General features: G+C 33.2%; 2 protein-coding genes across 11 annotated transcripts in view; both read right to left on the bottom strand.

Annotated features, from left to right (window-relative positions):
• HDAC4 (histone deacetylase 4) overlaps positions 1-26,617 on the bottom strand; it is a 304,732-nt gene that overhangs the window by 125,975 nt on the left and 152,140 nt on the right. The gene's annotated exons all lie outside the window — the stretch shown is intronic.
• On the bottom strand, positions 15,884-23,374 carry LOC141447362 (uncharacterized). Its single transcript, XM_074114817.1, has 2 exons — positions 21,398-23,374; positions 15,884-21,312 (listed from the first exon to the last, which is right to left on the bottom strand). The coding sequence occupies exon 2, from the start codon at positions 21,091-21,093 to the stop codon at positions 18,094-18,096; it is 3,000 nt and encodes a 999-aa protein (XP_073970918.1). The 5' UTR covers positions 21,094-21,312; positions 21,398-23,374; the 3' UTR covers positions 15,884-18,093.

Raw genomic sequence — 26,617 nt, 5'->3', positions numbered from 1 at the left:
TCACATGAAACTTGGTAAAACCGCTACTGAAACTTATCTTTTATTAAAAGAATGTTAATCACGTGCACGAGTTTTTGAGTGGTTTAAGCGTTTCCAAGATGGCCGAGAAGAAGTCGGAGATGATGACAGCTCTTCCACGACCAAAACGGATGAAAATATCGATTATAATTAATCAACAATACTACCGGTGAGGTGCTTGCACAACTCCGTGAAAGAGTAAGGGAAAAACGACCCGATTTGTGGTGGAAGAACAAGTCACGGGTTCTCCACACACGGGCTCACACTGCATTGTCTGTCAAGACGTTTCTAGCCAAATACAACATCCCAGATTTTGGGCCATCCGCCTTATTCGCCTGAACTGGCTCCATGTGACTTTTATCTGTTCCCCAAAGTCAAATCTGCATTAAAAGGAACACAATTTCGGTCCGTTGAAGCTGTGAAAGAAAAAGCGGCACGCGTCATGCAGGTGCTCACAGAAAAAAGACCTAAAGCACTGTTTCGAACAATGGTAAATTCGCCGTGGAGCGTTGTAGGGATGGTGGAGGGGTGTATATTGAAGGTGATAATAACTAAATATGTATAAATTTAAAATAAAATGTTTTACAGCAATAGTCTCGTTATTTAATAGCCACACCTCGTATACGTGCTTTGGGACGAACACATAGAGATCAATCACTCAATCTAGTTACTTCAACTCAATCACATCCTCTTCCACTTCAATATGAGTCTTTGATCTTCCACCGTTCGTCAAAGCCCCACTACCAATTTTTACTATTATTCAACCAACATTAACTTTGAACAAATAATTCCTTGTTTTTTCACATCGTGAAAACTGCATGAAAAAAATAATCATTCTCTTAATTAATCATTTTAGTAAGGTAATTAAATGTAATTAAAAGTTAAGAATATAGTGCTAATTATATTGATGAGTTTAATTATTGTAACTGATTGTATACTAACACAACCTTAGATTTACATATCTCTCTATTGCGCATATTCTCATTCTATCTCATAATTACATTCTCGTCCCCATTACTACCACAGGGTACATATGACGGGAGATGTTTGTGGTGGTGAGTTGGTTGAACCCAAGTGGGTTGATGCACAAATCATTTCTGTTTAATTTACAGGATTATTTATCTTTTTCAATTCACATGAAGTGTTCCTTAAAAAATCCTTGGCCAGTTTAATATTACTCGATATAAGGTAGCTTCTTTAAGTCACTAGTACTGGTATCACAGTAAAGAAGACCCAATAATCTTTGATTTCAACAATGTAAAAGAAAGTAAGGACAAAAAAAAAATTATAAAAAGTTCTGAAGATGACCTAGTCCCCAGTACGAAAGCTTGGCAAAAGAATGACTGAAATTGGCATTATTTTCTTCATTTTCTTAATAAATAAAATTGGAAAAAAGATGTTGCAACTTTTCTTCAATTTATGATTGCATAGAAATATGAATTTAAGAGGGGGAGCAAAATGAGGAGAATCGGATCTGCGCGGCACGAGTTTCGTTCATGAACGTTAGAATAAACACTTCATAATAAACCCCGTTGAAGGACAACTTGTTGAATTATTACACATACGTATACTACTAGAATTAAATAAAATGTTATTTTACTCCTTTATTATTTTTTGCATTAATATTAAATTAAAAAGTACAAGGTCAGTTTGTATGTATGAAATAGATACGTATGTATTTTTAGAACGATTTATTGTTACTTTGTTTTGCAATATGACCTCTTAATATAAATAAATGTATGTATGTATTAATTATAATGGATATAAAAAGTATATTTAAATTTAAATAAACTTATTTTGAATAATGCAAAAACCACCTTGTTACAAAGTTGCAATAAAATTCCTAAAGAGATCGTACAGATCCAATAAGAGCCTAGAATTTAATTCCTTCAAAGATGAGAAAGATTTTTAGTAGGTATTTTTCAGTAATTAGCCCGGTATGAATGAATGCAAATAGAGAATAGAAGATTCATTCAGCCTAGATGGTGCCTCATCTACATCAATATTATAATTTATACGCCTTGAGTAACCAAATCGGTTGGAAAATATGAATAATTGCTTAGTGCGAAACAATTACACACAAATTGACTGAACAATATAGCCTTACAAGTGGAACTTACAAGTAAACCCAATTTTAGGAAAAAATGTGAGTGTAAGGTGGTCCTATACAAGTCTAGTGAGTCCCCAACATGGTTAAATGGGAGTGTAAAGTGGACATAGTAGGTCTCGAGAGTCACTAAAATGGTTAAATGTGAGTGGAAAGTGGTCCTGTATAGATCATGTGAGTTATCCACATGATTACATGGGAGTGTAAGACTGACCTATATAAGACTTGTGAGTTACCCAAATGATTACATGGGAGTGTAAGGCTGACCTATATAAGACCTGTGAGTTACCCACATGATTACATGTGAATGTAAGGTGAACCTATATAAGACTTGTGAGTTACCCACATGATTAAATGTGAGTGTAAGGTGAACCTATATAAGACTTGTGAATTACCTACATGGTTAAATGTGAGAGTAAGGCTGACCTATATAAGTCTTGTGAGTTACTAACATGGTTCACTGTTAGTGTAAGGCTGCCCTAGAAAAGTCTTGTGAGTTAACCACGTGGTTAAATGAGTGTGCAAGGTTGTCTTGAGAGTCGCCAAGATGGTTAAGGAACTATTTTGTGAATTGAAATAGAAATATAAAACCTTCCGAGCAAATTCAATTTGTAAACCTTAAAAAATACTGAGGAGAATATCAAGAAACAGCCCAGCTGTAGTAACTGCAATTATGTTTACAGAAAATGCCACTAGAGTTCTCCACTGGATGGAGCTTAAAGTAAGCTTACCGACCCATTTAATGGCGGCTCACATGCCTATTTCTCTTTTATCTATTTCTCGATTAAACAATACAAATTCTCAACTTTTTTGATACAGTTAACGATAATTGTGTAAATCATGAGGTATTATGCCAAAAGAAATATTATTTATCGTATTTTTAAAGGGAATTTTTTTTTCTTGTTTTAATCGAAAGTTTATCAAATACCTATGGGAGAAATGTTGGAGAAAAATTTTTAAATTAATTATTTCATTGAAATTATAACGTTTGAAGTAGTGGCCAATCACAGTGCAGTACGGTTGCAGACTGTGGGCGGGTCATGCCCACCTCTAGTGTAACCACGCCCCGTCCAATGATAGCTGGTCAAGGCGTACTTAACAATGGCGTTTGACTACCTTTCACTTATTTCTCTAAATCTTTTATTATTTTCTCATATTTTATTAACTTTTTTTTGTTATTTTAGAAATAATATTATTCTTACGTAGATATTGAGATAAAATGCTAACAAATTATTTTAAATAAAAGTGTTCTCAATTTTTAGGAAATTTCTTATTAAGTTAAGATTATTTTTGAAGGTTTCACTTTATTTTCTCAAGAAAAGAATCTCGTATGAACACTCACATGACTTTTTCTTACCTCAATTTAGGTATATAATTGAATTTTCTTGAAACTTGGAATTGCATGAAAAATTGATCAATTTAATAATAATGTCGATAGAATGCGACACATTCCCTATGGACAAAACTATTAATGGAGAAAAAATTACAAGCCAAACTGACATTTAAGCTTAAGTACGCCATTAGATCAGCTTAGGCTTTAAAAGTGCACTTCCGGGGCATTGATTTCCTTTCTTCTTGGAAATTTGGTTAGAAATTTAATAAACAAATGCCCCTCCAAAAATGAGAGTACCAATAAGGTAGTTCTGTTAAAGCCTGGTGATTCACCAACACGGTTAAATGTGAGTGTAAGGTTGGACCTATCTTGGTTTAGAGAATCGTATGCTTGTGAAGTCCAAGACTGAAAAAATTAATCCGTAGAGATTTTGGTGGTGATACTGAGAAAGGTGGCCTCGCTAAAACGTGGTTTGAACCATTAGTTGAAAAGTCATATAGGGAGTAATTAAATCCATTTCATTGCCAATTAAATTTGGAATTTAGTTCACTAATTGATTGTCATATGATTAAAAATACGATTAATTTCACCGATTAAATGTGGAAAAAAATTGATGAATTAAATTGAATTTTTAATGAGTGCCCATCTCTGGCCAGAACAAATCCAAATCCTCTCTGCTGATCCATTTCAGTCTAAGATAAGTCGCAATTAAGATCGTCTTTAAAGGAATTAAAGCTAATATTTATAAAACGTAAATTTCACCCTTAATGCATTTAAATGTCACGTGCTTTTTTTTAAATTAACTCACTTCCCAACAAGTAATCAAATATAATTCTGACAATTTAACTAAAAAAAGAACATAATATAATTAGTACTCATACTTCCGTAAATTGTAAATATATCTGAAATAAATTATTATCTCTGACAGACACATACATAATTATATATACATATAACAATCAAATACACATCATCCACATGGGATATATTTACACACATAAAGACAAACATGGCCTTGATATAAAGTTTATTTTTAGCTTTTAACAGTCATTGAGTCTACACAATCTATATAACATACTGTTCCAGTCAAATATATTTTTAGCATAATATTGTTTTTTGATAAGGAGATTTAACTTGTACTGATAATTGTGAAATATCAACACACAATATTAAAATGTAAACTTCTTGAATGGAACAAGGAAAAAGATTTTTATTTTAAAAAAATTGGTATTTGTACGAGCTAAATAATTTAAATACTAAATCACATTTAGAAATTTCAAATCGATGCCACTAAAGGGTTTTTAGGTGGTTTTCTGTTAAAAATCAGTCAAACAGAGATCTGAATAGATTTGTTTTTGTTTTTCTTTTTCATGAATTTTGGAAATTTCTATGGAAACAGCTGCAATGATTTTCGTTAAATTTTGGGTAAATGATCATTGTACAAGAGTTAGTCTATAGCTTTACTGAAGTATTTTCCAAGGGAAATGCTTTTTTAAAGCAGATCAGAGAGGAAAAATTGGTTAAGCTATATTTTGAAGTGTAATTTCAGGGTAATGAACAGCTTCATCTACAAAGTACAATATCATTAGAAAGAAACAATAAAAATAATTGCGATGAGGACACAATTACGCAAAACCAGAGAAGTTTTTATAGGGTGCCAAATATTAGGTACGAAACAAAATAAGTTCTGGTGTTCAATTTTGGAAAATATGGTTACTTTAGAGGGGGGGGGATGTGATACACCCTTAACAGTAAAAGACAAAAAAAAGAGCAAGTTGGTATCCCATAAATAGGATATTTATGCCCACAATTGGCGCAAGACGAGATTACACACGCCTTCCAAATTGACGATCTCTGAATCTGGGAAGGTACATCCTTTCTGGTACATGGTAGGGTAACCGAGGATCCTTGCATCACAGACAATCAGAAGGTTTATTGGAGTTTCCTTCATCTATCCTCAGCATCTACAAGTGGATGTTGTGTTCTAGGCCAATCTTTTATCATGTATTTTCCGAATAGTTAGTTAATCTGGGAGAAAAATACCGAAGCATATCTCAGTTTTCTCTTACTCTCAATTCTCTTTCTGCCCAGGTAGATCATAGATCCTATATATCCTGTCTTAGTACACGGAGGTTACTCCAGCGCTCAGCTCCGTTAACTTCCACTTTCTTTTTCCTGAGTTGCTCTTGGAGAAACTTATCGCTTATCCCACCAAAGGTTTTGGGGCTCAAGTCATTAGAGCCAGACTTTGAGAATTAAAAATCGCGAAAATTATTACACAATTATAAAAAGAAAAAAAAAGGCAGGCGCAATTTCGAGAAGATTTTTCAAAAACACACACTGGAACAGAATAATACGAGACAGACACGTGGAAAATCGCAGTATCCGTTAAGGCAATTTCAAGCTTAAAGAGAGGATAATAGTTTGATCAGCTGTTTTTACAACATTACTTTCACAATCATCTCGAAAAGACAAGAGCATTAAATTCGAATTTATGTAGGCATTAAGACTACTACAAATATAAGAAGATTACCGATTACCTGGTTATTGGTAGTCTTGTAAACTTTGCGAGGAAGAAGAAGAAGAAATAAAGACAACACTACGCTGGAAGAATGAAGGAGCACCTTCGTCCTAAGAGTTTGGGGTCATCCGAGAAGTTAAAACAGGCTAATAGGGGGGGGGTCTCACTCCGAACTGAAGAGGATACTTAGTGGTTTCACAACTGAATGCTGATATAGCAAAGCGTATGGGTGTAAACCAAATCAGAACAGCAACAATACACTCTTGTACTATAGTTGGGTTATAGTGAATCCGAAATAAGCTGTCCCATTATTCTAACTAAACTGTTCTGGCCAATCAATCACATGGATCGAAACATGAACTTCTTTTTTTTTGTACCATAACCAAAAAACGTTCCCATTAATAAATGATGATAACCTAGAGTTCTGGGTGTTGTCCCCAGTAGAGACAGAACTAACTTTAACTTTGAAGTAATACAGAAAGTTAACTCTGCTCATGCAAGTTGTAAATATTCTGAAAACAGGTAAAAAAATAAAAAACCTCTCCTCGCCAAAACAGGAACCAAAGATAAATATTTAAGAGGTAAGAAAAGAGCACCTGTTCATTTTGATAAATTATTCTTGTTAGATAAATTTTTAAGTACAATAATATCTATTTTTCTCGTAGTAATATTTAGTATATCTAAAGGGAATGTTCAACCAATAATAACAGTTTTGTTTTTATTCAACTGTCAAGGGCTGAATAAATTAACGTAAAGAGACAGAAATATTGAAAGTAAAAGGTGAAAAACCAAACTTAAGTAAGAAATACTAACAGTAGTGGTATAAATCTTTAAATTTTATAGAACTAGCTAGAAAGCAAGCTTTTACCTATTATTATACAAACGAGTTAGCTATAAACATTTTGTTTTTTTGAAAAATAAAAAATACTTTAAAAACAGAACGTTTGTATAGGAGTTGATCGCCAAAAAACTGCACGAAAAAATGTTACATCGGAAAGCGCCCATCTTGTAACAATTTTTTCCCCTCTTTTTCTATAAAACAGGGAAGTCAAACTCAATTTAAACTCGGTCCAATTGGTGCTACAGGCAAGATTCACGCGGGTCACATCAAATTTACAAATCTTGTTAAATTTAAGTATATTCTGAAGTGTGAATTCTAGAATATATGGATAGCATAATTAAAACACAGTATAATTGTATTTATAAAGTGAAAATTATTCTTTTTTTAACTAGCTGTTCATTATTTTTGGTGACTGATTCATAGTTTCAATAGGATGAAAAAATTAATGACAGTTTTCATTCGTGATACATTTATTCTGCCGAGCTTTCCGACCTAGGGACTTCAATCTTCAGGGGCTAGTTTACAAAGTAATATTTTTACATTACAGGGTTGGTGTGTCTTCTGTCTAAAAAAAAAGTTTTCAGACAAGCCCTGAAGATGACCTAGTCCCTAAGTCGAAAGCTCGGCAGAATAAATGTATCACGACTGAAAACTGGCATTTACCCTGAAACTTGGCCATTATTGAGAATTCCTACTTCTTTTTTGTGTCTTTTTAAGACCAAATCATTCTGGAATTCCATTTAGAATGGCAGGACCTATCGCATTCAAACAATTTGCCGGAACTGAGTCAGCATGTTTTTTTTTTACACGCCCGCAGGTCTTCAAATAAGGAAATGGGGCCACGTGTATACTCGGTCTTCAGTAGCTAAAGGGTTAACGAGGGAGAGAATTGTGAGAGTAAGGAAGTGCACCGACTCCTTTAAGCGCTGATTTCTTCGTAACCAGGAGGGAATTGTGAGAGTACGGTAGTGCACCGACTCCTTTAAGCGCTGTTTCCTTCATAACCAGGAGGGAATTTAGAGAGTACGGGTAGTGCGCCGACTCCTTTAAGCGCTGATTTCTTCGTAACCAGGAGGGAATTGTGAGAGTACGGTAGTGCCACGACTCCTATAAGCGCTGTTTTCTTCGTAACAATTTTTTTCCATTTTGAGGGGCCCCAAAAAATAGACCACGGAGGCCACCAGTTTGACACCACTGCTATAAAAGATAACTTCATTTCCACATGTTTATAAATGCATTTTTTTATGCAACTGTTTAGACCTAATAGATTTCTAGAAAAGGTGCCCAAAAAAATTGGATAAAACGACAACTTCCAAAAATTGTTCAAGTTCTTAACGTAACTCTTTTTTTTTTTTTTGCTGTAAACAAGGTCTTTGGAGTTTTATTTTAAGGTGGATGCGTTCACTCTAAAACCATTTTTACTGACTCTAGGAGTCCTAAAAGCGGACAGTAAAATTCATTAGTCAAAATATCTGCACAAAGTAATAGGGAAAGATAAAACTGCAAAAAAAAATTAGAGAAATAAAAAGTCATATTGTGACTCTAAATATGGTGCGAGCGCTTTTGGTAAATGAAGGGACATGACTGGGGGATATCAGTGGCATATGAAATCCTAACTTTCCATCAGAAGGGCGACCATAACTATGGCCACCTGTCACACATATAGACTGATATAGTGACTATGCCTTCTAGATAAGCTGTTCTATCTATTTGTAAAACAATGAGCTTCGTTAGATAGTGATATTATTGTTCTTTAAAGGGCATTGTCTAAATGTTTATCCCAATAACTACGAGTTAAACTTATCCCAAAAAATATTTCAATTTTTATAATAACAGCTCTCTCTGGATCTTCTCTCTTTACTTTGAGTACAAGACGAAGAAATCCGCAGGAAATTCATTAATGTGCACGGGAAAGGAAGGACAAGACGCGCTACCATGCAGGGCACCGTTTCAGGATTTCTTTTCCTAAAAAAAGGACAACCTAACGAGAAAATACTAAAGACTTTGTGGCAGATCATTAAATAGCTTGAAGCGCTTGCGCTGAAGAAAAAGAAAAATGGCAAGAGGCAGTTTGCTAATATTCTTTAAGTGACAGATATCATCTAGCACTATGAATGAGATTCAATCGAAGCGTTTGTATCTGGCTCTCTTTCTGGCGGAATTGGTATAAATAAGGACGATTTCCAAGTCGAGAGGTTCAACGAGAGGCTGTACGACTTGCTGAAGAATTGTTTTAAACGGGCGCCAAGACCAATGGGATTGAGCAGCTACAGCTACAGCAAGTAAAGATCGCATATCGTTTCATGAAACCACGAGGACAAAGCTACACTATGCATGGTTTAGGCGCTTAATGGACGGAATAAAAAGAAGCCCCGGATATAACATGAAGAAGGAAATAACTACTTGTTGGCCACCCTTTAAGTACCATCAGATAACAACACAATCTGAAACAACAACAGTCAAAAAAGATTATTACTACAAATGCACACCAAGTGGTAGGACATCTCCAGGACGAAGGCATTCTTTTAAACTATTTAAACCCAGCCTAAGATGGTAAAACAGTAAAGAAGTTATGGGATATGGTATTCAAACTGAAACGAGTAGCCAATCCTCCTCGGGAACGTCGGGTAGTCCATATAAATCAACTGAAGAACTATCAGAAGTGACGTGGAAAACTGCTTTTTGGCATTTAAGTATTATTAATAAAATAACGTGCGAATTATGTGCCAATAAACAAAATATAAGTTCAGCTTTAAATTGAATGCTTTAAAGAAGATTTAAAACGTCTGAAGATGAGCGTCATTGATAGTGAAATGTTCGACACTGACTGGGTAACTTCTCCACTCCGAGTGCGTATAACGCAATAAATTTAGTTGATTGTAACTAAATGTATCATTTAAAAAATTATTAATAATAATAAAAAGAAGTATTTTTTATTAACGGCCCGAACAGCAGAACGACCCTGGCGAAAAGCTACAAAATCTTGGGATACAGAAAATACGCAATACTACGTCTTACTTTAAGAAAAACAAAATTATATTATGCATTCCATTTTACTACGTTTTAAATGTTGCATAAAACTGCATTCATATAAAATAAAAGATTAAGCAATGCGTAAAAAGGAATATATACGTAATATTCTAAAAAGAGATAAACACACTTCAGTATTCATTAAATATTTACAGTTTTAAAAGAACAAATACAAATTAGCACGTGTAATACAAGTAAGAAAATAATAACATTTGTAATCTTTGAATACGTTTAAATATAACTAATACTTTTTTATTGATATAAGCTATCCGTCTTCTGTTTTTTGGTGGTGAGGGAAAGACTTTGTGATTCACATTTTCAGTAAGTAGCTGCGAAATTGAGGTAAATCTACCACGTTCAATAAGAGTGTAATTGCAGTACACATATTTACTGTACAGGTTAAGTGGTAGAACAAACCATTTTAGGAAATAACACCACCACTTAACTAGAAATAGATTAGCCTAACATTCAAGGCTAACTGCTATTTTATTAAAAAAATATTTAAACAAATATATTTCTATTTTTAATATTCCGTCATTAATAAAAACTAGCTCTTTTATTTAACGAGCTGTAGGCTCATTAAGGTTGACAGGCTGTTATCTATTTAAAAAGGTTATCTGTAAAAGGTTAAAGGTAAGGCAATCTGTAGCTAATATATAAGTCTTACGCCAAATTTGAAATTTACAAAATTTAAATGGTTATTTAAATAGCTGATGAAATAATTGCGTCATAATATGCGGATCTGTACGCGAGAAAATTACGTAATATGTAACGCACAGGATTCGTGTTATGAAGTCAAATCGCGAGCTAAATATACCAACTAAAACTTACATCATCCAGAATCCTAATCATCACAATCATTTGTAACATAATTTGCCGGCTAATTTAGGACTCATTAACACTCATCGACTTAGATTGAGTTATACTCAGCGTAAAATTTTATAGATTTTCATGTTCATACACTATTTAAAAATCACTCTTGCTTTAGATTAGATTAGATTAAACTAGGGCGGCCTCAAGGCTTACGCCACTGCGACCCCTTCGGATCTATTGTGGTTCCCCTCACTCTAAAGCTCACCCTCCAGACCTGTCCGTTTTAATCGGACTCTTAATGCTGGAGAGCGGCTCTTGGGTAAAGCTCCTCAGGCCTTGGTTTTTCCTCCCCGGGAAGTAACATCCTTAGCCACGCGTGCCCCTCGCACTGACACAACACTGTGTAGAGTACCGTTTCCTCCTCCTCTTCCTGACAGAACCTGCAAAGGCTATCTCATCTACCAGGCCCATGCGATGTGCATGTGTTTTCTGAGCCTGCAGTGGCCAGTTAATAGGCCTACAATCATCCTTACGGGCCCCACGGCCTTGACGGATTAATTCCGCAGTCAGCCTCGGCGAATAGCCTTTAATGAACTCCTTCGCCTGTCTCTGCCCAATGGCCAGTCTTGAGACCTACTCTACACCCATAAGTTAATGACCGCAGTCTTCCCACACTTAGGAACCCCAAAAAAGGGCTCCGGGCCAACAAAGCGTCCCGCAGAGCCTTCCCGGGCCAATAAATCTGCCGCTTCGTTTCACTCTTGCTTTAACTATTAAATTAGTTTCAAGTTTAGATATGATTAACTATGATTTGAGGGGGAGGTACTGCTTCAAATCCACAGTGTAGCCATGATGAAATAAATAATTAGTGATGTAAATGTACGTAATATAGAATAACCCAAACTGAAATAAATATTTCTGTAACTTCAGCACAGGTTATACTTATTTAAATTTCAACACCTTCAATCAAATATTTCATATTACTCTGAATAATTAACAAGCCAAAATCAATCAATCAATCAATATTTTGCATTCTCATACTAAATATACTGTAGGAACTTATTTATATATTAATTTGATACATGATTTTGCTATTAGAGAAATATATATAACAATTTATGCGTTCGATTTATACATATCAGAAAGCAGTAACATTTAATTGTTTTATTTATAGAATATAGTACGGTTGATTTTAATTCAATTTATTAAATTAATGTGATTATGTATTAAATACATTTTACTATTACATACTAATGATGTACATTAATTATTACTGACATCGATTACAATAATCGAATATTACAATGGTTTACCGGTGATAACATGGTGAACATATTAGAATTATTTATAGGACGTTGTCCGCTACTGTCATAATTATAAATTTAAGTGGTTACTTGAAATATATTCTCTGGAGAGAAATTTATAATTAGAATTTAGAGGTTGTTGTTAATTTTAGACGATGGAAACTGCTTTTATATATCTGTACCTCGGAGGGAAAAGGCACCATGTCACAAAAAGTAAATTTTACAGGGGAGCCAAATGAAGATATTTTCCCAAATTCATTTTTTGTTCCACTTTTCCGGTTATACTCTTTCCTGTACTTCTCACCGTAATTATTACAGTTGGTATGGCCACTTAACCTCCCATATTTTAAAATATTTTATTTTGATCTCCATTGTGAAAAAAATTTATGCCCATGTAGTGCCTTTTACCCTTAAGTAATGAAGTATCATAGCGCTTTTTAAAAATACATAAATCGCTTAATAGTAAACATAGGACATAGTGCTTTACACCTGTAGAAAGAGCAACAAAAAATTTGTAAAATGATGCCAAAATCTGAAAATCGAAAAAAATGGACATGGTGCCTTTTCTCTCCGAGGTACAGATATATATTATGCAGTTTTTACATATTGCAGATGGATACTTATTTTTAAGTTATCGACCTAGAAAAATTTTTGTGATCGATTATCACAGGAAAACAATTAACAGAACTTCCTCTTACCGCAATTAAAATATTTTTTAAAAAAAGTACAATGATCTTGATTATTATTTATTTATTTGAAATATTGCTCAACAATTTATCAGCCGCCAATAATTTTATAGTAACGTTTTTATAAAAATAACAAACAATGACTCAATGACTGTACAAGTATTGCGTAGCCGTTTTTTAAAATATAAGAATATAGAAATAACTTGATAATGAATCATTATGGAATTAACATAATCATCATTGAAATGATGAGCAACATCATCATCAACAATGTATTGTTTGTAAACAAATCAGATAATAATAAATCACTGATTAAAATTCTAATTTTTGCGCGTAAAAATTTTTTAACCGCCTTTTATTTGTGTAATAAAATAATCATTTCCTTAGAAATAAATAAATCATAATCGATCAATTTAAACAATTTTTTATTTCCTTTTACTAAGTAATTAGTACGTACTACGTACTACGTAGTAATGAAATTTTAATATCGAGTATTTTTTTCCCTGCCGGAAATATTTGTTTTTGAGGACAAATGAAGACTAAATATTTTTAATTTTTCCGTTTTTGAGATACGTTGAATGCATACCATACATACACAGAGTAACTTCCACAAAAAATCGATACTTTTTTGGGGGAAAAACCACAAAATTTTAAAACTGTACGATTACAAATCAATAAAACCCAATTACAATTCATTTTATTATTATTATTTTTTTAATATATTTTTTTTAAGTCGGTGACCATCATCTGAGGTCTTATTGGAGCCCGGAGCTGTAAGTAACTCCTAGGAAGAGAAAATCTAAGGGTCATTAGCTGGATTCGAACCCGGAATCTTCTCGTTAGAATGCAATATACCCACTGAGCTATAATCTCTTTCCTTCATAGAGATCTTATTAGATTAAATAAAGTAAAAAATATATACTAATTAGAGGCTTACATACAGGATGTATACGGAGGAGTGGTCGAAACTTGGGGAGGTGATTTAGCAGCTCAAATGCAACAAAAAAAACGCGAATATCGACGGAAAAGTTAAAAAGGCAATTATCTTGGACACTACTTAGAATCAGGCAGAATATTTTTTGTTGCATTTGAGCTGTTGAATCATCTCCCGAAGTTTCGACCACTCCTCCGTATACACCCTGTATATGTATATAAAACTAGTTTCGAGAACATCGATCGCCTTCCCCCCAAGGGAGTATCAAGGACAAACTCTGCACACTATTTCATCAATTCACGCAGCATCTTGTATAATCTTCTACTTGTATAATAACATTTAACACGTTTTTGTTTTTTTTTTAATGATTTAAGGCGCGTCAACATCTAAGGTTATTGGCGCCCGGAGCTTTTTTCAGTGCACTGCCGGCCTCCGGACAATGTTTTCTCTTTACAGACATCACTGTCCATCACCGGACAGTGAGCAGTAAGAAGCTCCTAGGAAGAGAAAATCTAAGAGTCAGCAGCTGGTTTTAATACGTATTATTTTAATTTATTAAAACTGTCCGGTAGGACAGTTGTATAAGGGTTGATCGACAAAAACTGCACGAAAAAGCGTAACGTTGAAAAACACCCAACTTTGACAATTTTTTTCTCTTTTTCTATAAAAGATAAAATTCCCAAATTTTCTTTAAAATAAAGGGCAAACCTTCCTTTATGACTGTAATTTCTTTGCAACAACCCAGATCTAATAGTTTTCGAGAAATAAAATTAAAAATAATATAATTAATAATGAAAAAACCAATAACAATATCCAAGGCAAAGACAGAAAAAAATAACTCGATCAAATTTGTAATTGAAAACGCGCAGGTAATAATTTAACCGTTAAAACTGCGCAGTGTCTTAGCGTCTTGAGGTAGGCCAATAACAGCTTTCACTCCGTCACCAGTCACACCTTCTCGTTTGGCCTAATCTTTGCAAATTTCTTGTCTTACAGATAGGATATACATTTAGGGTTGTAGCTACAATGGTGATAAATGCTCCGGGAAAAACTTATTTATCCAAGTTAGTAGTTTATAATCCCTTTAATGGGGAAACCAAATCTGTCTCACTCTACAAAAATCCTCCCTAAAATAAGCTTAGGAGGGGGAAAAAACGATCCAAAAGAAAGGAGACCAATTTAGAAAAACGAATAACTCAATTAAAGAGACAAAAATAATTATTCTCCAGCTGTAAACAATGGTTACTACAGTAACCATATTAATCAGGAACCGATAATTTATTTTCCATCACGCTACCATAAATTAAGAAATATTGTCTTGAGCAGCACTGTCTTAGTACGCAACACAGTACTACGATCAAGGCAAACCCGCAAAAAAAGAGAAGAAAATTGCGAGCTAATCAAAGGGATTTTACTGAACTGATAACTGATAATGTCAGAGGCTGCATCTGATAAATAAGAAAATATCAGCATTTATTCTAGAAGGTTCTACTCTGAACTGTTACTCTTCCAGACTTTGATATGAGATGCCAGTAGTAGGGTTTAGGTGATTGAGCCCCGAATTTTGGAGCCGCGGCCTTATGGGAGACAGGGTGAGGGAATGCAGGGGGGTACCCCCGCTTCCTCACCCCGGTCCCCACTAGGATAGCGCTGTGCGCGTCCGTGCGCGGCCCCCACTCCTAGCACTCCTTATGGCCGAGGTTGTGCGCACACGAGCGTCCGTACGCCCTAGGTTGCGCGCGCACCTGACGTCATCATACGACATCTTATCACAGGATATGGAAGGATTAAAATATATTACACCTATTAAGACATTTTTTTATCAAATATTTTAACACATTTTAAGGTTTTTTTTTTTTTTTATTATAGAGGATAAATATTAACTTTTTTTTTAATATTTACCAATAACGAGTGATTTTTGGTGTAAGGTTATGGATAACCTAATGTAACCTCCCCCGTATGTTATTTTTAAATTTATGAGAATATTTTTATCATTAAGAGGATAATCTTGACACTTTTAGCACAATAAACACTAAGAATATGTTCGTAATAATAATATTTTTTTTATTTATTTTTAATATACTTACCATTAACAATTGAGTATTGGTGTAAGGTTATGGATAACCTAATGTAACCTCACCCCAATTAGTGTTTTTGGGTGCTTTTAAAGTCACCTAATAGCATCTTAAAGACATTAACTAGGTATCGCACATATGAGAGGTATTGTGAGCATCTTATCACTCATTATGTCACCATTTTAACACAAAATACGACATCTTACTGAGAGAGAGACGTAAGATTATGGATAACCTAATGTAACCCCCCTCCCCAACCATTAGAATGTGTTTTTGGCGTTGTCACCTAAAATAGTGCATCTTAAAGGTTATAATAATAAAGTTGGGAATATACATCTTACCATATGTATATTAACTAGGAAAGTATGTTGGAAAAGGAAAAAGAAAAAAAATAGATTTTATTTCTTAAATATATATTTATTGTGTTATAATTTCATCAACATATAAATTGTACAAGCATATATTTTTTTTTTTTATGTAAAACTAAAATTATTCACTCTTTTAGACAAATATACTTCAATGTGATTACAATTGTAAATTTCATCTAATTTGGTAATAATATTATAACATAAACTTGAGATATTACAACATTTGCAAGTATCTGGCCCTTCCGTGCATTTAGGATTTGACCAACAACAATTAATATAGTGGAAATCTTTATAATCACCTTTTTTTACATATGCGTGTGATAATGTTTCCAATTCTTGCATATTGTTGTATAAAAGCATAAATTGAATTGCTTGCTCAGGTCCTAAAACAAGTTTGTAGAAATCATGTTGAAATTGGTGATAGAAAGGGTGAGTCATAACCAAATTCCATTCTTCCATTATGTAATTCTTTCTAGTCACAGAGTGTTCGTATAAAAAACTGAACTCACAATGGGTGGAAAAAATCTCCTCAGGAGAGTTAAATAAGAACGGAAGTGGGGTTAACCATAAAGTGGTGGGGATATCCATAGTTTATTAATACAATTTTTTTTTAAGTACATATCTGTTCAGGTAAAAAAAATATGTTCTACACTAAATAATGGACATTTAATACAGTTAAAACACCAAAATAGTTTATCATATATAATACTTGAAAGAAGATCAATATTGTTTGTATACATACAGGTATAATAACAATTCCAAATAATACCTTTAGGTGGTGTGAGCAAGTTACAACATTTAACACAAAAATTATAATGTGAATTGGTATTAGTGAATAATATATCTCGACCATTATTATTATTATTGAAAAGAATGTTTATTTTTCTAAAATAATACATTTTAATGGTTATTTTAATTGATTTTAAAGTGATGTAATAATAAAGATGTCTTGTCTGGATAACAATACATTATAGCAACATAATCTGATATTGACATTGGTTTACCAGCAACAAATTCCACATTATCAAAACAATATAAATCTATGAAACATTTTTTATACGTATCTATACAAAAATAAGAGTAAACATTGAATAATTTACATTGGATAGTTGAAGGTATTTCCAATCGGGAAATATCGTTCCTTTTATCTAAATTTAAACATATTTTAATCATACTTGCGTCTAAAAGTGATAATGGTTGGAAATACCTCTTATCATCATCGTCAATAGTAAATTTTAAGCAAAGATTAGATATTGTATGCATGGTTAATGGTGCTGTTATTATTATTATTTGTCTAGCTGGTGGTGTCCAAAAGGAAGAGTATGCACACCATCGGATAAAATGAATCGTTTATCATCTAGAAAAGATAAACTCTTCTTATTACATTCATATGTGAACAGGTGGTGAAGTTTGGATTGAATAGTTTTAAAGGAGGAATATAAAACACGTTCTTTATTGTGTAAAATATTTAAATAATCGGAAAAAGTGATCCTATTAACACCACTTTTTTTAACACCTTTCGCTTTTTTTATAATACCACGCTTAAATATTTTCAGGCTATACATTTTAGGCCTTAATGCAACCAACTCTTGAATAGGATCACCACCAGTCTCATCGGAAAATTTACCCAACACCTTCTTATTGTGATTTGAGAAAGATTTATGCGTGGGCGGGTAGTTGGAAGTGTCAAAGTGTGTTTTTAATGTAATTAGGTCATCATAAACATCGTTGGTTTCAATTTTATAAATATATGAGTCTGTGTCGGAATAGAGGAGAGTTAATGCTTTAGGAGAATAGTATTTTAACATGACCTGGTAATGGAAATGATACATGTAATGTTTGGAAAGTTCTAAAATGGAAAATCCAACGTAAATGGGCCGATCAAAGTAAATAGACTCTTGTTGCAGATGAACAGCAATAACGTTTTCATTGAAAATTGTACGATCTTTAAAGTTGGCCCGTTTGGACAGCTTTAGCAATGCTTGTTCAGATGTGACAATTTTAATGTTTAATCGTTTCCTCTTGTTTTCAATACATTTACCAAAAACAGAGTTATTCATTAATTAATAGAAATCCTTTTCAAAATCATTTCTAGCCGCCTTTCTAAGGCTCGTGTTGAGTTCTATATAAGGTTTAAGCCAGGGAGATTGATTGAATTTCAACATTCTATGCACCTTTTTAAGAACAACACCCATGGATAGTGCTTGTTTTAAATTTCTATAATGAATCACATAATGGTGTTTATCCTCTAGCGTGGTATAGAGTTTTTTATTTTGATGATGCGGTAGTGGTGGAAACTGGGCGAAATAGTCGTGTAAGTGTGTAGGTATGTGTAGATCAACCTCTAGAATATAGCCAATATCGCTGTTGTCTGGAATGGCGGTTATGTCAAAGTCCTCTCCCCCACCCCCCTCTCCCCCATTGACCCATTCAAACCCGCCGAACGGGAGGTGCTGTATCATTGCGAAGCCGTAAAGATTGTTAACATCTATATAGAGAATATAGTTTGTTGGTTGTGTAGCATCATAGCCGGGTATGTAGGGATTATTGGCTTTAGCATATCTTGTAACACAGGAAGTGATGCCTCCTCTAATACCCGATTCAATCATTAGCAATTTGTCATAGTCCGTTAGAAGATCCAATTTAACTTTTGTACATTTTAAACATGCATCAAATGCTAGGCCAGGTGTTGTGAAATACCAACTTGGATCAATATAGTAGATAGACTCACAAACCTTTCTAAACTGTTCAAATATGTCACTTAAGAGAATTATATCCGTTGTCAAATACAATTCTGTGTATTCTTTGAGTGTTTCTATATGGAATGTAGACCAAACCTTTTGCGCGTGTTGATAGTCGCTATCGGATATGTGCTCATCGGTTAAATCATTAAAGAAATACTGTTTAGGTGGTAAAGATCGATCGGACATTTTTTCCATACTAGTTAGATAGGTGTATGGATAAACACCTTTTCTAAGTAGTAAAGCCCGCCGCTCATTGTCGGGAAATTGTTTCTCCATTTGTGGGTATTCCGTCAAGTTATTTATAAGATGTTCTAAGCTATCCGGTAGAAACTTATATGTATCCAAAAAGCGTAGCCATATGGATGGGCAATCGGAAAACTTTTTCGAAAAACTTATATATTTCTCCTTGGAATTTGGTATTACCCTCACCTCTCCTGGATCAACGCCCAAAGACAAGATAATTGGATGAGCATCATATCCGCTAAGGTTATGAATGTAGACTGGCAGGAAATTGGGTAATTGAAAATTCAAATTGCAGTTTACATGTGCAGCACACACAAATTCCCCCGTAAGATGGTCATGATGATGCGCTTTTTTGTCTAACCCATTGAACACCCCTTCACACATTCCACAATGAGTAGCATTAGCAAAATCCTCACATTGTTGTGTGGTTAGCTCTTTCATGGGAATAATCGTCTTATATAAGACTTCCACATCTTTAACCACTGAATGTAAATATTCCATAAATTTTTCAACCGCATCATCACCAGTATATAGGAAAATGTCCTTTTGTTGATAGTTTGCTAGCGAAGAGACAACCTTAGCCCCAACACTACAGATTTGGTGTTTATGTGTTTGTCTTGACCAGGATGTGGATGAATTTCCGGGTGCGCCGTCTATAGGTAAAAGTAAGGATTCAAAATCTGCATAGATAACTATTGGTATGTGTTGTTTGTGGTGGTAATTTGTAAACTGTAATTGTTCACATGGTAAAGGCATACTAATTCGACACGGTTCGTGTTGATTACAGAATAACTGGTGTGCTTTTAATCGTTCCTCACCCGTTTTCCCATCTACTGTTCTATAATCACGATTAAATGTTTTAAAGCATCGTTTACATATAACAACACCATTACCATGATTACTAAGTTGGGAAGATACAAGTCTGGATAAATCGTTTATTAATGAATAGTGTAAGCTATTATTATTTTCCTCGCTGGTTAATAATAGTAAGTCGAAATGTTCTACAGACTTATTATTCGAACTTATTGAGAGAGGATAAACCAGATTCTGCTCGGTTAAAGAGTAAACATTTATCGAGACATTATTATCTTTTTCAAATCTAGCTATATCCTTTAAAGGTGTTGGAAAGGAGATATTATCAAAATTATAACAATGATTCAATTTTTTATACAAGGTTAAATACTCGGGTTTCTTTAGTTGGCCACACAAGATGGCATATTTAAAGCAATAATCATCACTATTACGTATATTTATGATAGCCTTCTTATCAGCTATTTCCTTTGGTAAAGGAATATACCCTCTTCCGCCCAGCGGACGATATTTAGTTAATCTAATGACAATGGAATCTATGGAATCTAATTTCCAACCTGATCCACTAGTTTCAAATTCCTGCATTTCACTCATAATTTTTGCATAGATTTTGTTAAGATAGTGAATCAAGTTGGAACTAGCATTGATAATTTCTAATGATGTTTTAAAATTAGCATCCGTATACTGTTCAAGATCGGAATTCCTATATCGACTGTAAACACATTCTAAGAAGATGGATGATTTAAAAATTAATAGCTCTTCTCTGGCTTTAGTTAAATACTTTAGAAGCACCCCGTGTTTATCTTGTAAAAATAGCGCGGGGTCTTTTATATTATTAGTATTTTTGATGCAAATATTTTGGGCTGATTTATTTAATGCACTAATCACTGCACCATCTTCTAAAGGAACCGATAATAATCGATATTGTTTTTGATTACGCACATTCATGCTTCCGGCCTTAACGTTTGTCGTCGTCGTCGTCGTCGTCGTCGTCGTCGTCGTCGTCGATGGTGTTGTTGGATCATCACATTTAATACAATTTAATGAGATATGATTTAATAAATCTACGAATGTGTGGAATATACTAGCACAGTTTGCACATTTTCTTGGTGAACATGACACAATATGTCTCTTTAAAGTGCCTAAAGTGTGGAATATATTACCACATTTGAAGCATTTTTTGGGTGAACATATTACAACATGTCTCTTTAAATTGTATGGTTTGGAATAGTGTTTGCCACATTTATCACACGTTAGATTAGGCATAATTTTTTTTTTTTTTTAACTTACAAAAAATTAACTATTCTTCGTCGTTGTTGTTGTTGTTGATGCGTGTCTTCCTGGTCTTCTTTGGCTTCTTCTTCTTTGGAGGTTCCTCCTCCTCCTCCTCCTCCTCCTCCTCTACCACCTCTTGGTGAGATGATTCAAATTGAATAACGTTTATGTTATTTTGTATTCCCTTATAAATAAGGACTAAATCACCATCTTGAAAAAGAATGCAAAGGTTAGAGAGAGAAAAAAAAAATTATTTTTACCTTAATTAAAATATTTAAAAAAAAAATGAATATACCTTTATAGTCGAATATATCTTCGTAATCAAATGAGTTAACAAATCTTTTGGGTAAAAAAACGGAACTCAATGTATCACTTTTATCATGTATTGTGGCTAATATTGCTGGTCCATATTTAGTTTTCTCAAATTTAGTAAAAGATGCTATCAGATATGGTTTATTTACTTCCAAATCGCCAAGTTTTTTGTACAATTCACTCGTAGGGTGATTAAGTTTTTTTAATAGATCATTACTCATTATCTTTCCTAAAAAACAAATATGTTCATACTGTACAATTTTCTTCTTCTTCTATTTAACTTCTCTTTTACAATTGTATTTTAAAAAAAATTAATTACCTGGTTTTCTTAATGGTGATGATGATTAACACGTACACGATGGTGAGAGAGAGAAACAAATACTAGATAATCTACATCCGATATGCACCTATTTTATACTCTCTCTCATGTGAGATAAGAGTTAACCACAAACTTCCTTTGCATACGCGCGATTATACTTATTCACACGGCCCCGATTAACGCCAAAAAAAACTAACTTGGATAAAGATAAAACTTATTTTGAATAATAATAATATGTGGTTAAAAATAAAAAAAACATAATCTTTATAAATATTTTTCAACACCATTTGATAAAACTAGGATATAGATAAAACTTATTTTATTAATAAGAGGTTAAAAAAAACATAATCTTTATAAATATTTTATTTAAAAGTAAGTAGATATATATATATATTTAGCAGTGTAACACATGTAGAAAGAATACTATATAAATATTTTTTTTTTAAGTTTATGTGTTTGTGTGTGTAAAAACTTAAAACTCATTACTTAATTACTCCATACATACACAAAACTTAAATATACTTAATACTCAGTACACAAATTATGTACGTCTTAGACCATAATCATGTTCCAATCTTTCATACTTAATTACTCCATACACAAAAAAAACTTAAAACACATTACTTAATTACTTCATACATACACAAAACTTGGTACTCAGCACACAAATTATGTATTTCTTAGACCATAATCATGTTCCAATTGATCCTACTTACACAAAAAAACTTAAAACACATTACTTAATTACTTCATTCATACACAAAACTTGGTACTCAGCACACAAATTATGTATTTCTTAGACCCACATCATGTTCCAATCTTTCATACTTAATTACTCCATACACAAAAAAACTTAAAACTCATTACTTAATTACTCCATACACAAACAAAACATAAAACTCATTACTTAATTACTCCATACATACACAAAACTTAAAACACAATACACAAATTATGTACTTCTTAGACCATATCATGTTCCAATCTTTCATACTTAATTACTCCATACATACACAAAACTTAAAACACAATACACAAATTATGTACTTCTTAGACCCATATCATGTTCCAATCTTTCATACTTAATTACTCCATACACAAAAAAACTTAAAACTCATTACTTAATTACTCCATACACAAAAAAACTTAAAACTCATTACTTAATTACTCCATACACAAACAAAACATAAAACTCATTACTTAATTACTCCATACATAAACATAAACTTAAAACACAATACACAAATTATGTACTTCTTAGACCATATCATGTTCCAATCTTTCATACTTAATTACTCCATACATACACAAAACTTAAAACACAATACACAAATTATGTACTTCTTAGACCATATCATGTTCCAATCTTTCATACTTAATTACTCCATACACACACACACACACACACACACACACACACACACACACACACACCAAACTTGAAACTCAATACTTAATATTTCATACATACATACAAAAACTTAAATATATACTCAATACACAAAAACTTTATGTAGTTTTATGTTTTTATGTATTGCTACAAGCATGTTTTTAACCCCCTCAGGATGTTTCCATTTCTCCCATAAAAACTTTACCCATCATGTTCCCATATGTTGATCTATACATAATACTCAAATTAATCATTCTTCTTCTGCTTCTACTTCTTTCTCTTCCAACTGAAGATTCATCGTCAATTTATTCAAAAGGTGTTGAAGTTGATTTAAAATGGAGTTTTGATTGCAGACAATATTGAATAAAACTGAGGAATCTTCTATTGTATCAGTGACGCTATCTAGGAATTCATTAAAACTATAAAATAAATCATCAGATTTAAAATATATACGACCGTTTGTATGTCTAAAGGCTGTTTTTACGTTACGCGGTACACCGGGAAAAATGTACGATACATCACCGATAAAGGTGCTAGTTAAATCGTATTCATTAAATTTGTTAACAAAAGATTTATTGTAGATTATGTAAGTACTTCCTGTATTTGAATGAAAAATTGCGTTTACGGAAACATTGACACCTCCAGGCGCCATCAACAATGATTGAATGTCCTCTTGATAGGTTAGATGAAGGTATGGATAGTTAAATATGTAAAGATGATTGTCTGCAATCATAACAATATCTTTGTTTGGACGTTGATAAATGCCTGATACATGGGTAAAATTTGCTGGTAGAAATCTTAACCATCTGTTTATCATCTTTGGCCGAGTGTAATCACGTTGTAAACGTATCGATTCTTGTAAAGGAATTATCCAAACATAATTGTTATAAAATAAATACAGACGTTTATGAGCCACCAAAAATGCCCCAATGTGTTTCAAATAATAACATATGTCCATAAATGGTTGATTAGTTGGAGGCTGGGGTCTTTTTGTGGTGGTGGTGGTGGTTACAGGTGGTGGTGATGGTGTTGTTGTTGTTGTTGTTGTTGATGTTGTTGTTGTTGTGGATGGGGTTGATGCAGCAGGTGTGGTTGTTGTGGGAGGTGGCTTCAAAGGTGGACCATACATAATTTGTATTGCACGTATTTCCTCTTCAAATAGGTCTAATTCATCAAATGAGGATACATGTGGAAAGATATAAGATGGGAACATAAGACTTTGCCTATCCGATGAATGACTTAACCCAAGTCCATGACCTATTTCGTGAACTAATACCCAAAAAAGCGACGTGACATCATCATCCTTTATCGTAGAGGAGGAGGGAAGGGTTAAATCGGTGTGCCAAGTTATAGCATCATTTAAATGGATTTCCACTGCTTTCTTATATATATGAGGATACTCTGCATGTGCTAAGATACCGCTTCCATCAACAAAAGGTGAGTAACAATAGGTGGATTTATTTGTAATACATAGATGTTTCCCTCGGGCAAAAGCAATAGAGATATTTGGTGAATTATGTGATCGTTTGAATGTTAAGTTTGCATATTTTGACCAAATGGAAAACGCCCGTTCTGCTACTGAAGAATACTGTGGCGGATATATGTACCAAGTTATATCATTTTTACCCCATTTAGTTGTACTGGAACCCACAATAAAAGGTGTAAAATTATCCTCAACACCACACCTACGTGTCTTAATTACTTTTAACGTTTGCGGATTTTCCATACCATCTGTGGGTAAATTATATTTCTCTTGTAATATTATGACAGCATCTTTAATCGCTGCTTCACTAGTATTGTCTCCATGTTTTAAATAACCAAACCTTTGCAAATACGCAATTGTTGTTGGATTATATGCGCTTATTAGGTGGATAAAACATACAAACAAACAAAAATATTTGGCGGTAAATATTAAAGTAGACATCTCTTATCACACACACACACAGCGAGGCGACAGCACACTGTTAACCGCAAAAGTTCCTGTAATGTACTAGTAAGAAAACCACAAACTGATAACCCGTGCTAAAAACAAAACACTCACACGCATGCATGTACATGTCTCTCAGTGTGTTTTTTATCTTAATACGATACACGACCACAACGTTAATGACGATTACAACAACAATGAGTCTTCATTATTCTACACCTGTTTTACATTTTAAACGTGATTTCAAAGTTTTAGTGGGGTTAACAAGTGCAAGTGTTGTTAATAATAATAACTATAGTGCTGTTGTGCATATAGTAAAGAAAAAAGTTGAAATTAATCTATCACTTCCTCAATGGCAACAACTACAGCAGAAATTTGGTGAAATTCTTCATTATTTTGGAAGGATGAATAGAAAAAAAGGAGATCAAGATAAGAATGTAACGCTTATAGAAGATAATAACATCTTTTTGTACCTTAGACATCATCAAAATAGAAAATTATTAACGCTTAAGGAAACAACCACGCCCAATTCATCTATTAAAGAAATAAATTTAAATAAAAAACAAATTATGTCAATTATACAGAATGCTTGGTTAATTAATAATTATTTACATAATTTAATGTTGCTAATATCTTTGGAAAATACACTTGTTATTACCAATGAAGTGAATAACCAGTCGGTTAACGAAGACAACGATGGTAGTGATAAATGTGTTTTTAGTTTACAATAAAATGATGACGTCACATCCTCCAATAGTGGAGGGGAGGGGGGATGATTTTAGTATAAGAAACTTTAAAAAAAAAATACCAGTTCACATCCATATATTGTCTAGTGTAACTAGACCTCTTTACAAAAAAAAAAAAATAATCATGCAACCGCTAATTATTGATTTACAAGGATTTCAAAAAAGGAAAAGTCTCCATGATGAAGATACATTTATTGTTCGTGAAATGGCCATTGCTGACACAAACCTACACATAATTGGCAGTTGGATGTTTAAATTACCCAATAATAACGAGAACTTATGCTATGCTCCAAATAGATGGCTTATGAAAAACCATCATGGAATTGACCACAATGCAGGCAATCAATCTTACGATCAATTCATCATCATTTTACACAAGTATACATCAGGATGTAACTATTTGTTCTCCAAAGGTATGGAAAAATGTCAATTTTTAGAAAAGAAATTGGATAAACCTGTATATGATTTACATGATTTTGGTTGTCCACCCATTAAATCATTACCCAATGTTAATAATTATAAATGTCCATTTCATTATAATACTAATTTTATTTGTTCATTACAATATGTATATAGATTATCTTCTTGGGCAAACATTAATAAATTTAAATTAGATTTTTTCAATTATAAAGTTAGATTAAATACTTTTACTCGTTGTAACAACATCGATGATGCTGGTGATGATGATGATGATTATAATGTTTGCGTGAGCAAAGAAGTGCTAGCCTTTAATGGATTCATATATATTAAGAAAAATTATGTAAAATGTATATATTGTAATCTTGTTTTAGATTTAAATACGCTCACAGAATGTCCATGTA

Source organism: Rhodnius prolixus, unplaced genomic scaffold (assembly GCF_049639745.1).
Source record: "Rhodnius prolixus isolate KJV_2025 unplaced genomic scaffold, Rpr scaffold_7, whole genome shotgun sequence".
Lineage (NCBI taxonomy): Eukaryota > Metazoa > Arthropoda > Insecta > Hemiptera > Reduviidae > Rhodnius > Rhodnius prolixus.
Note: the sequence above shows the minus strand (reverse complement) of the source record. Positions and strands in the feature narration are given on the sequence as shown.